Here is a 12,592-nt window from a genome sequence, read left to right as displayed (position 1 = left end):
CAGTCAGGTAGCAACAGATTTCATACATAAAGGTGTAGGATAACAGTATCTTATATTAGGACCATATAACTAGTTTCGGTGGTTGGACTGTGCTGACCGATTTGTTTCATGTTGCAATCAAACTATCTGGCAATTTTTCCAGCCATATTTGACCATTACATACCCATTTACCCACAGCGATCCCGTTGATCAGCACTCAGCTTGTGTGTTTGATCAGCTTTGTTGCCTTCAAATTATCTAGTTTGTCAGCATAATGCTCTCTGTAATCACAGAAGGTGCTGCTGGGCCCATATTGTTATATCTCATTTCAGCAATGTGCGCAAAAGACACTTGATCCCATTCCCAGGCACCAGATTGCCTGAACACGACACATATTACAACACGGTATCCAACAATGGAGAACCACAATATTATCAGACTGTCATCAGTACACCAGAACACCATGTATATCGTGGAGACATCATGGAAACAACCCATGAGCTGTGACCATATGCCCGGCCGGGATCACACATGTGAGGAATATGGCCGAGACTCACATGTTAATACCAGGCACTGCCGCCGGAGTGGAGCGTGCGGTGGCGATACATGGAGCCGCACACTCCGCTCCTGAGTGCCAGGTATTAATATGTGAGACTCGGCCGTATTCCTCGCATGTGTGATCCCGGCCTTAGAGGTAGGACAGAGAGCCACTGAGTCTGAACGGCGCCTGTTCTGGCAGATGTGAACTATTACACAAGCAGCCATGCATCTTCCCTTAATAGGATAAGTAATTTGTCGAAGGTGCAACACTGTCGGCCTTCCTGAATCCAAAAACTTATGGTACAAAACAAGATACCATTTCGCATCACTAGACTAATCTAAAGAATACAGGGGACCCATGTCAATCCTATTTTAGCATATTCAGCCAGAAGTATGGGGAACCCTGAGCAATAAGCATGAGAACAAGAAGCAGGAGTATAGTCTATGTACAGTCAAAAGGACTGATGAAAATCTAGACAACCCAATGCCAAACCCACGTTCCTTCCGAACCCAAAAAGTCTGTCGTAAAAACAACTTCACCAAAAACTGAGGCAGGTCAGAATGTCTTGCTGTATACCAGTTTCATATTCCAATCATTTTGCTAGTGGTTCTAAAACAGAAATTGGAAATAAGGAACAAAAATATAATGGACGTGACCTGACTCAACCAATTTTTAAAGATGCAACAGAGGGAGGGGGCATTTGTCTCTCAGCAAATCAGCTACATCTTGAGCCCAATAAAGGCTGCTGACGTGCAGAGTGGATAGGATGACTTCTCTCCCAAAATTCCAATGTCACCGAAATCTGAAAGCAAGGTATAGTACTGAGACTGGTGGTGACATATTTACTTCAAATATGAGCTGCCATATTTCCATGCTGAAATGCCATGGTAGATAGATATCAGAGCGATAGATAGATAGATAGATAGATAGATAGATAGATAGATAGATAGATAGATAGATAGATATGGGATAGGTAGATAGATATCAGAGCGATAGATAGATAGATAGATATGGGATAGGTAGATAGATATCAGAGTGATAGATAGATAGATAGATAGATATGGTATAGATAGATAGATAATAGATAGATGGAAAGATAGATAGATAGATAGCTAGATGGATAGCTAGATAGATAGATATGGGATGGATAGATAGATACTAGATAGATGAAAAGCTAGATAGATAATAGATAGACAGATAAATAGATAGATGGAAGGAAAGATAGGAAGGATAGATAGATAGATAGATAGATATGGGATAGAGCGATATAGATAGATAGATAGATATGGGATAGAGAGATAGATAGATAGATAGATATGGTATAGATAGATAAAGATAGATAGATAGATAGATAGATAGATAGATAGATAGATAGATATGGGATAGAGCGATAGATATAGATAGATAGATATGGGATAGAGAGATAGATAGATATGGTATAGATAGATAGGTGTAAAAAATAGGAACAGCACAAAATACCTTAGAGCAGTGCACGCTTCTCCAGACACCTTTATGTCCTTAGATAATAGAAAAAAAAAGCAGCACCAAAATAATAGTGGTGTGAACTGTTTAATAGCCTAGTGGCGTGGCAATGTTTCGGATAGGGCAATCCTTTTTCTTTTTTTTTTCTAGATAGATAGATAGATAGTTACATAGATAGATATGGGATGGATAGATAGATAGATAGATAGATATGGAATAGATAGATATGGGATAGATAGATAGATAGATATGGGATAGATAGATATGGGATAGATAGATAGATAGATAGATAGATATGGGATAGATAGATAGATAGATAGATAGATATATAGATATGGGATAGATGGATAGATAGATGGATAGATAGTTAGATGGATAGATAGATAGATAGATAGATATGGGATAGATAGATAGATATGGGATAGATAGATATGGGATAGATAGATAGATAGATATGGGATAGATAGATAGATAGATAGATGGAAAGATAAATAGATAGATAGATAGATAGATATGGGATGGATAGATAGTTACATAGATAAAAGGAAAAAAAATAGGCAGCACTCAAATTAAATTCCTCAGGTGGCAACGTTTCAACGGTGACCCGTCTTTGTCAAGCCATAGTTAGTTACATAGATAGATATGTGATAAATAGATAGATAGATATGGGATAAATAGATAGATAGATAACAGATTCACAAGAATGCTGTTTATTGAAAACTATTTGCTTTTGAGCTTGCCATGTGGGAAACGTGTGATACACGGCCTAAAAGTCTGATCTATGTTATGGTAATTGCAGGTTCTATTTTCTTGCCATTTCAATTAACTGGCAGTTAACTTAATTCAATTAAAAGTCAAGTAAGTATTGTAAAGCAAGGAAAAGAGAATATTTTGAGATCTGTGTCCACCACTTATACATAAACAAGTGTATATCACCTGCCTTGCGTATTTTTTCCTTAGACTGATTACTTTAGATATAAAACAGTTGCCAGCTCAGGCTAATGAGAAATGGACTTTAGAGGGCTGCCATGGAAATCTGCTGTAATGTGCAGTCCTACACACTGTTTTCTTCAGCAAGTTTATGCTTTAACACTATCAGTCCCAAATGCCTCCACAAGAAACCGTGATTTTGTAATGAACTGATTCGACTAACAAGTAATCTATCTATCAATACCAGTAAAGCAAGATACTGCTGTAAAGCCTACATTGACTTCTTAAACATTTAATGAGTGTAATAAGATTTAGCCTCCTGGCAGAACTTCACATCTTATTTGCCGCCATATCCCTGCAGCAAGGCAAGGCAGGCACTGACACAAGAGGCATCTAATGATGGCTTTCATTTAGCTTAGTGACACATGCAGATTGCCATTTGCAATGGTTCCCAGACTGCACAGTAGAAGAAATGAGCAGGCAGAAAAGGCCAGGGCATCAGGCAATCAATATGTATTCTGGTGGTGATAGATACATATATATCAGTATACAGCCCCTGCCCAGGCTGTGCTAAGCTGTCATTAATGGCAGCAGAGTAAATGTGTGGAGCAGCAGATCTGGTGATGAGCTGTGGCCACAGCCTGGGGTATGGGATGGAGCAGAGCTGCCATAATAGTGGTGATCGGAGGCAGCTATTATTAGGTAGATCCCATCTCACTGAGCATGGCTGGACATGGAGGCTGCAGAACTTCAGCACCATGGCCAGGGCTAATCTGGGGGTCATAATCCTCTGGGCATGGCATCAGCCTGGGATCATGGCATCACCCACAGCGGTGCCCCGCAGAGAGCCAGCAGAATATAATATCCAGAATCCGAAATCTCATCCATTATTAATCCTGATTCCTCTCAGCACTGATCTGGGGAGGGGGATCTTTAAAGGGCCCTCTGAGAGCACACTCAGCCATGCAGAACATGGACACGTCCCATCCTCACACACACAGGGCTGATGGGCAGAGACACCTCCAGCTGGAGCAGGAGATCGGGCTCCCGGTGCTCAGACACATTGTGACGGGAGGTGGACGAGGATCACCCGGTACATGCCTCATCGCTGAGCGATCCGTCCGCTGCTCCTGCGCCCTTGACATGACAGCTGCGATCTGCTTCCTCTCCTCCTCGCTGAGCCGGCTCAGATCAGCCTCCATTCCAGCTGGGATCTGGGCGAAGCCCCCTCTTCCATCGCCCTCTGGATGGCCAGCCAGCCCCTCTCCGCCTTCTATGCTGCCCTCGTTGCCCATGATGAGCCGCCTGCTGCCCGGTGTGTACGACTAGCACTGCCCTGCTCGGTGTCCGCGCCGCTCCCTGCCACCGGCTAATCCTGCGCGGCTTCCTCCATAGTGACGGGCTCCGGCGCTAGTGATCCGGGCTGCCCGGCTACAGCGGCTACGGCTGCAAGTCTCCTCCTCTCCTGGGCAGGGAGCATGCTCGGCTCCGGCAGGTGATCAGCGCATCATCACCACTGCCATCCATGGCTTAAAGGGGCACGGTTAGTGATGAGCCGACCCCCAGTATGGCCGTGGGCACCCACAGTACACAGCAGGTGAGTGATGAGCCGACCCCCAGCATGTCCACGGCACCCACAGTACACAGCAGGTGAGTCATCACCCGACCCCCAGTATGGCCGTGGGCATCCACAGTACACAGCAGGTGAGTGATCACCCGACCCCCAGTATGGCCGTGGGCATCCACAGCAGGTGAGTGATCGCCCGACCCCAGCATGTCCACGGCACCCACAGTACACAGCAGGTGAGTGATGAGCCGACCCCCAGCATGGCCGTGGGCACCCACAGTACACAGCAGGTGAGTGATGAGCCGACCCCCAGTATGGCCGTGGGCACCCACAGTACACAGCAGGTGAGTGATCACCCGACCCCCAGTATGGCCGTGGGCACCCACAGTACACAGCAGGTGAGTGATCACCCGACCCCCAGCATGTCCACGGCACCCACAGAACACAGCAGGTGAGTCATCACCCGACCCCCAGTATGGCCGTGGGCATCCACAGTACACAGCAGGTGAGTGATCACCCGACCCCCAGCATGTCCACGGCACCCACAGCAGGTGAGTCATCACCCGACCCCCAGTATGGCCGTGGGCACCCACAGTACACAGCAGGTGAGTGATCACCCGACCCCCAGCATGTCCACGGCACCCACAGAACACAGCAGGTGAGTCATCACCCGACCCCCAGCATGGCCACAGGCACCCACAGTACACAGCAGGGTGAGTGATGACCTGACCCCCAGCATGGCCGCAGGCACCCACAGTACACAGAAGAGTGATTGATGACCCCTAGCATGGCCGTAGGCTCCCACAGTACACAGCAGGTGAGTGATGAGCCGACCCCCAGCATGGCTGCGGACACCCACATTACACAACAGGGTGAGAGATGTGCAGACCCCCAGCATGGCCGCAGGCACCCACAGTACACAGAAGAGTGATTGATGACCCCCAGTATGGCCACAGGGTGGGATCTGTAATACATCCCTCTCCCACTCTATGCCACAGGTTTTTAAGTTGACAGTGACATGATCTTTTTATTTATGGTCCTTATTTTGTCCCATCACCTATAAATATTTCCACTTAAATCAGTGTGTCATGCTTTTGAATAGTATCTTGAAAAAATTATTTAAAGGGTTTGTTCAAGGTGAAAAGTAACACGTAAATGATAACATGCTGAGGATAGCATTATGCCAGACGCGGGCAAAGTGTGGCCTGCTGGCCACGTTTTGTCCTCTGGCTGTCTCAGTCTGGGTGAGAGAGTTGAGGGGCTGGAAAGCAGAGGTCCATGGGCCGTACCGTGCCTGGACGCACACTGTCTCCATCTACGCTAACTTCATTGGTGGAGGAGGGGCCTCCGGCCACTTTCTCCACCAATCAGTGTGTAAAACAGCTGAGGCGATGATGTCATTTCATTGTGTCAGCTTTGAACTGCAGAGAGTCAGCGCATCGGAGACAGGATCAGAAGCAGAGTGCTGGGGGAACGGGACCAAGGTGAGTATGTGGTGTTCTTTTTTCATGTGCATGGGATGTTTGGGTGGACCTGAGGAGGCAATGGGATCCTCATTCTGTACATGGGGAGGCTATGGGGGCCCCATCCTGGACATGGGGAAGCTGTGGGGAGCTCATCCAGGACATGGGGAGGCTGTGGGTATCTCATCCAGGACATGGGGAAAATATGGGAGCCTCATCCTGGACCTGAGGAAGCTGTGGAGGGGCTCAATATATGGAGGAGCCTTTGTGGGGCACATGCTGCATATGGGGGAGGCTGTGTGGGGCTCATGCTACATATGGGGGAGGCTGTGTGGGGATCATGCTACATATGGGGGAGGCTGTGTGAGGCTCGTTGCATATGGGGGAAGCTGTGTGGGGCTCATGCTGCATATGAGGGAGGCTGTGGGGCTCATGCTGCATATGAGGGAGGCTGTGGGGCTCATGCTGTATATAGTGAGGCTGTGTGGGGCTCATGTTGCATATGGGGGAGGCTGTGTGGGGCTCATGCTGCATATGAGGGAGGCTGTGGGGCTCATGCTGCATATGGGGGAGGCTGTGTGGGGCTCATTCTGTTTATAGGAAGGTTATGTGGGGCTCATGCTACATATGGGGGAGGCTGTATGGGGCTCATGTTGCATATGGGGGAGGCTGTGTTGGGTTCATGCTACATATGGGGGAGGCTGTGTGGGTCTCATTCTGTATATGGGGAGGCTGTGTAGGGCTCATGCTGCATATGGGGGAGGCTGTGTGGGTCTCGTGCTGCATATGGGGGAGGCTATGTGGGCCTCATGCTGCATATGGGGAGGCTGTGTGTGGCTCATGCTGCATATGGGGAGGCTGTGTGTGGCTCATGCTGCATATGGGGAGGCTGTGTGTGGCTCATGCCATATATAGGGAGGCTGTGTGTGGCTCATGCTGCATATTGGGAGGCTGTGTGTGGCTCATGCCGTATATAGGGAGGCTGTGTGGGTCTCATGTTGCATATGGGGAGGCTGTGTGTGGCTCATGCTGCATATTTGGAGGCTGTGTGTGGCTCATGCCGTATATAGGGAGACTGTGTTGGTCTCATGTTGCATATGGGGAGGCTGTGTGTGGCTCATGCTGCATATTGGGAGGCTGTGTGTGGCTCATGCTGTATATAGAGAGGCTGTGTGGGGCTCATGCTGCATATTGGGAGGCTGTGTGTGGCTCATGCTGTATATACAGTGCCTTGCAAAAGTATTCAGCCCCCTGGAACTTTTAAACCTTTTCCCACATATCATGCTTCAAACATAAAGATACCAAATTCTTGGTGAAGAATCAACAACAAGTGGGACACAATTGTGAAGTTGAACGAAATTTATTGATTATTTTAAATTTTTGTGGAAATTCAAAAACTGAAAAGTGGAGCGTGCAATATTATTCGGCCCCTTTAACTTAATACTTTGTCGATCCACCTTTTGCTGCGATTACAGCTGCAAGTCGCTTGTGGTATGTCTGTCAGTTTTGTACATCGAGAGACTGAAATTCTTGCCCGTTCTTCCTTGGCAAACAGCTAGAGCTCAGTGAAGTTTGAAGGAGATCGTTTGTGCACAGCAGTTTTCAGCTCTTTTCACAGATTATCGATTGGATTCAGGTCTGGACTTTGACTTGGCCATTCTAACACCTGGATACATTTATTTGTGAACCATTCCATTGTAGATTTTGCTTTATATTTGGGATCATTGTCTTGTTGGAAGACAAATCTCCGTCCCAGGCTCAGGTCTTTGGCAGACTCCAACAGGTTTTCTTCAAGAATGGTCCTGTATTTGGCTCCATCAATCTTCCCATCAATTTTAACCATCTTCCCTGTCCCTGCTGAAGAAAAGCAGGCCCAAACCATGAAGCTGCCACCACCATGTTTAACAGTGGGGATGGTGTGTTCAGGGTGATGAGTTGTGTTGCCTTTACACCAAACATATCGTTTGGCATTGTTGCCAAAAAGTTCGATTTTTGTTTTGTCTGACCTGAGCACCTTCTTCCACATGTTTGGTGTGTCTCCCAGGTGGCTTGTTGCAAACTTTAAACGACACTTTTTATGGATATTTTTGAGAAATGGCTTTCTTCTTGCCACTCTTCCAAAAGGCCAGAAAACGCCATACACCTGATAAATGCTAATGAGAACTCTGCTATTAGAAGTGGAAAGGAAGAACAAAGACAAAAGAATCTAAATAATAAAAATATTGGAGAAAGGGAAACCAATCACAAACTAAAATGTTTCTATACTAATGCACAAAGCATGGGCAAACAAATAAGGAGAATTGGAACTATTAATGCAGGAAAAGAAATATGATGTCATTGGTATCACAAACTTGGTGGGACAATACACATGATTGGAATGCAAGGCTAGAAGGATACAACTTATTTGCAAGAAACAGACTTGATAAATGAGGAGGAGGTGTCTCATTGTATGTTAGAAACGCGTATGTCTGCACAGAGATTGAAGCTTTAGAGACTGGGAGTTCTGTGGAAACTGGGTAAGAATACAAGGACAGAACAATGGAAAGGACACCATTGTAGGCATTTACTACAGACCGCCTGTGCAAGCTGAAGTTATGGATCAACTCTTTATGCATCAAATGGCCAAGTTCTCCAAAAAATATGACATAGTTGTCATGGGAGATTTCAACTATCCTGATATTTGTTGGGAATCTCAGGCAAAACTAACGGGTCAAGGAAATTCTTATCCTCTCTTGCTGACAACTTTATCTTCCAAAAGGTAGGGGAGAAAACAAGGGGAACTGCTACCTTGGATCTAATCCTTATAAACAGGGAGGAAATGGTTGAGGAGGTAAAAGTGACTGGGACCCTAGGAGGTAGAGACCATGCTATTTTAGAATTTTGGATAACTAGAGGAGGAAGACCTGTGAAGACTCAGACGTCAAGGTTAGATTTCAGAAAGGCAGATTTTATGGGATTCAGAAAGAGAATTGGAGGAATCCAATGGCTGGATATCCTTAAGCACAAAAATGTCCAGGAAGGATGGGAAATCTTGAAAAATGAAATTCTCAAAGCACAATTGTTAACAATTCCAAAAAGAAGGAAGAATAGGAAGCATTTAAGGAAACCAGGATGGATGAACACAGAACTTAAGCACATGCTAAAAAGGAAGAAAGAATTATTTATAAAATGGAAAGAGGGAGGCATATCTAAAGAAGAATATAATGCTGTCTGCAGAACTTGCAGGGCACAAATCAGATTACTAAAGCTGACAATGAATTGAGGCTTGCAAGAGATGTCAAAAGCAATAATAAAGGATTTTGGAGATATCTCAAAAGTAAAAGAAAAGTCAAAGATGCTATAGGAATTTTACAGGATGAAAATGATGAAATGGTAAGACAGGATGTTGAGAAGGCCGAATCTTTAAATTCCTATTTTGCATCTGTTTTCTCTCAGAAAGGAAATGTAACATCAACTGTTCTTCACTGTCCTATTAAGAGAATAGAAGAATCCAGGATATCTATAAACAGAAAGATAGTGAGGAAACACTTAGCTAACCTAAATGAATTCAAGTCTCCAGGTCTAGATGAATTACACCCCAGAGTACTGAAGGAGATAGCAGAAGAAATTTTTGAACCCCTCTCCATAATCTTTGAAAATTCTTGGAGAACAAGATAAGTCCCAGAAAACTGGAGAAGAGCAAATGTTGTTCCTATCTTCAAAAAGGGGAAGAAGGTGGACCCAGGCAACTATAGGCCGGTGAGTCTGACTTCTATACCAGGAAAGATCTTTGAACAAATTATTAAACAAAATGTATCTAAGTACCTGGACAAGAATGAAGTGATTAAACAGAGTCAGCTTGGGTTAGTAACTAATAAATCATGTCAGACTAACTTAATTTCCTTCTATGACAGAATCACTGATTGGGTGGATCAGGGAAATGCTGTAGATATATTATATCTTGACTTCAGCAAAGCATTTGACAAAGTATCTCACACAATCCTTATTGAAAAAAATGGAAGTATGAAATGGACAAGGCAACTGTTAGGTGGATTCATAACTGGCTTAGTGATCGGACCCAAAGAGTGGTCGTAAATGGCTGCACATCCAATTGGAAGAATGTCTCAAGTGGGGTACCACAGGGCTCTGTCCTGGGCCCTGTATTGTTCAACATCTTTATCAATGATTTAGATGAAGGAATTGAGGTTTGCTGATGACACAAAGCTAGGAGGGATAGCTAATACTAGAGAAGAGAGAGAGAGGATTCAAAAAGATATAAATAAACTGGAGCAGTGGGCAGCAACTAACAGAATGTTTTTTAACAGGAAAAAATGCAAAGTACTACATCTGGGCAATAAAAATGAAAAAAGCATATACAGAATGGGAGGAATAGGGCTAAGCAACAGCGCATGTGAAAAAGAAGGGTATACTGTTGTAAGTTCATTTTCCCCTTCACCATTGAGGTCTGATGAACTCTCTCTTCTGGTGAAGGAAGGTAGTGAGGCTGATCACCAAGCACCTGAGCTGGATGATGATGACTGGGTGACGGGAATTTCTGAGTGGATATATGGCAGCCGACGCCCTTCTGCCTTGCTGGTGATCTCTATGAGGGATTCTAGGAGACCAGTCTGATTCCTGCTCCTCAAAAGCTAAGTTCTTTGCTCTGTTGTTTGCATTTGTGTTTTGGTTTTGTTTTTCCTTGTTTTTCTGGATTTCTGCCATTCCCTGCTGGGTGTGCTGAATTCCTTTTTGCTCTGTCTTCAGAAAATACCTGAGTACTGATATAGTCTTTTTGAAGCCTAGCGTCTTCAGGGCTTTTTTCCCTATCAGCTGTTGGCTCTTTTGATAGGGTTTCGGCGGATTACAGACAGCAGCTTTTCTATCCTGTCCTTTGTAGTCAGCTTGGGCCCCATCATTTGCTCAGCCTATCTTTCTATCTGTGTGAGTGTTTTTTCATCTTGCTTCACCGTCATTTTATGTTGGGGGCTGCCTATTGCTTTGGGGTCTGCTCTGGGGCAGTTTAGATTTCCCTTTCTGTCTTTAGGCTATGTAGTTCTCCGGCTGTGATCGAGGGGTCTAGGGCACCGTAGGAACCCCCCACAGCTACTGCTAGTTGTTGTTGATAGGTTCAGGGGTCTGTAATCCGATAGCTGCCAACTTCTCTGGTTTTCTGGACTTAGCTAGTATTTCTGTTTTTGCCTCCTATGGTGACTCATTCATAACAGTATACTAATAGATCACAGACTGAATATGAGTCAACAGTGTGATGCAGCAGCAAAAAAGGCAAATGCAATTCTAGGATGTATTAACAGGAGCATACAGTCTAGATCACGTGAAGTCATTATTGACCTCTACTTCTCTTTGGTCAGACCTCATCTGGAATACTGTGTCCAGTTTTGGGCACCACATTTTAAAAAAGACATCAGCAAACTGGAACAAGTTCAGAAAAGAGCGACCAGAATGGTGACCGGTCTGCAAACCCTGTCTTATGAGGAAAGGTTGCAGGATTTGGGAATGTTCAGCTTGCAGAAGAGAAGACTGAGAGGAGACTTAATAGCTGTCTACAAATATCTCATGGGCTGTCACATTGTAGCAGGATCATCTTTATTCCCATTTGCGCAAGGAAAGACTAGAAGCAATGGGATGAAACTGAATGGGAGGAGACACAGATTAGATTAATATTTAAAAAAACTTTTTGACAGAGTGATCAATGAGTGTAACAGGCTGCCACGAGAGGTGGTGAGTTCTCCTTCAATAAAAGTCGTCAAACAGAGGCTGGACAGACATCTGACTGGGATGATTTAGCGAATCCTGCTTTGAGCAGGGGGTTGGACCAGATGGTCCAGGAGGTCCCTTCCAACTCTACGATTCTATGATTCTATGAAAGGCCAGATTTGTGCAGTGTATGACTGATTGTTGTCCTATGGACAGACTGTCCCACCTCAGCTGTAGATCTCTGCAGTTCATCCAGAGTGCTCATGGGCCTCTTGGCTGCATCTCTGATCAGTCTTCTCCTTGTTTGAGATGAAAGTTTAGAGGGACGGACTTTCATCTCACTTTTGCTTTTTACTTATTTAATTATAGCAGGGTTTTTTCATTTTGTCTTTTGTAGGTTTTGTATGCTGTTTTTGGCCATGTGAACATGCATTTATATGCTGCATGTGTACCAACTCAAACCAAGCTCAATTTTTGTGTTTTTTCTTTGTATTTTTGCATTCTGTGCAAGCTGGGGTGTGGCCTCCCTCTCCTGAGCTGGAAATTTTATTTAGAAGCTTCCCCTGATGGGTGTCCACTGGTTGGGACCCGGTCCTTGGCTGCCCTTATTCACACAGACGTCAACTTTGACACATGATAAGGTTACTAATAGAGTTGAGCGACTTTTGGTTTTTTAGGGTCGCGTTTCGTTTCGTGAAATCCGACTTTTCCAAAAGTCGGGTCGAGCAAGATCGTCCGATTATAGGGAAAAGTCGGGGTCGTCCCGAAACACGAAACCCAATGTAAGTCAATGGGGAATAAAAGTCGGCAGTGAGAGGAGGACAGGAAACACACCAACAGTGCCCATTTGAATGCCAAAAGCATCAATTCTTCTTACTGAAGCTTGTCAACCTTAATTAACTTCATAATACAAGTTACGCACTGAAAAATGGGGGT

The 12,592-nt window shown here is 44.9% G+C and overlaps 1 protein-coding gene across 9 annotated transcripts in view; it reads right to left on the bottom strand.

Annotated features, from left to right (window-relative positions):
- The window catches only part of PCLO (piccolo presynaptic cytomatrix protein), a 599,138-nt gene extending 594,728 nt beyond the window's left edge, over positions 1-4,410 (bottom strand). For 8 of the 9 annotated variants that reach the window (XM_073551309.1, XM_073551313.1, XM_073551312.1 and 5 more), the window contains exon 1: positions 4,034-4,409. In XM_073551309.1, the coding sequence (XP_073407410.1) occupies positions 4,034-4,227 (194 nt within the window). In that variant the 5' untranslated portion in view covers positions 4,228-4,409. Of the gene's footprint in view, positions 1-4,033 lie in introns of all 9 variants that reach the window. The other variant, XM_073551315.1, reaches the window with a different exon arrangement.
- Between the last annotated feature and the right edge of the window lie 8,182 nt (positions 4,411-12,592).

The sequence above is a fragment of the Dendrobates tinctorius genome, unplaced genomic scaffold, assembly GCF_039654945.1.
Source record: "Dendrobates tinctorius isolate UK_male_01 unplaced genomic scaffold, ASM3965494v1 ptg000174l, whole genome shotgun sequence".
Taxonomy (NCBI): Eukaryota; Metazoa; Chordata; class Amphibia; order Anura; family Dendrobatidae; genus Dendrobates; species Dendrobates tinctorius.
This window is presented reverse-complemented; position numbering and strand designations above follow the sequence as displayed.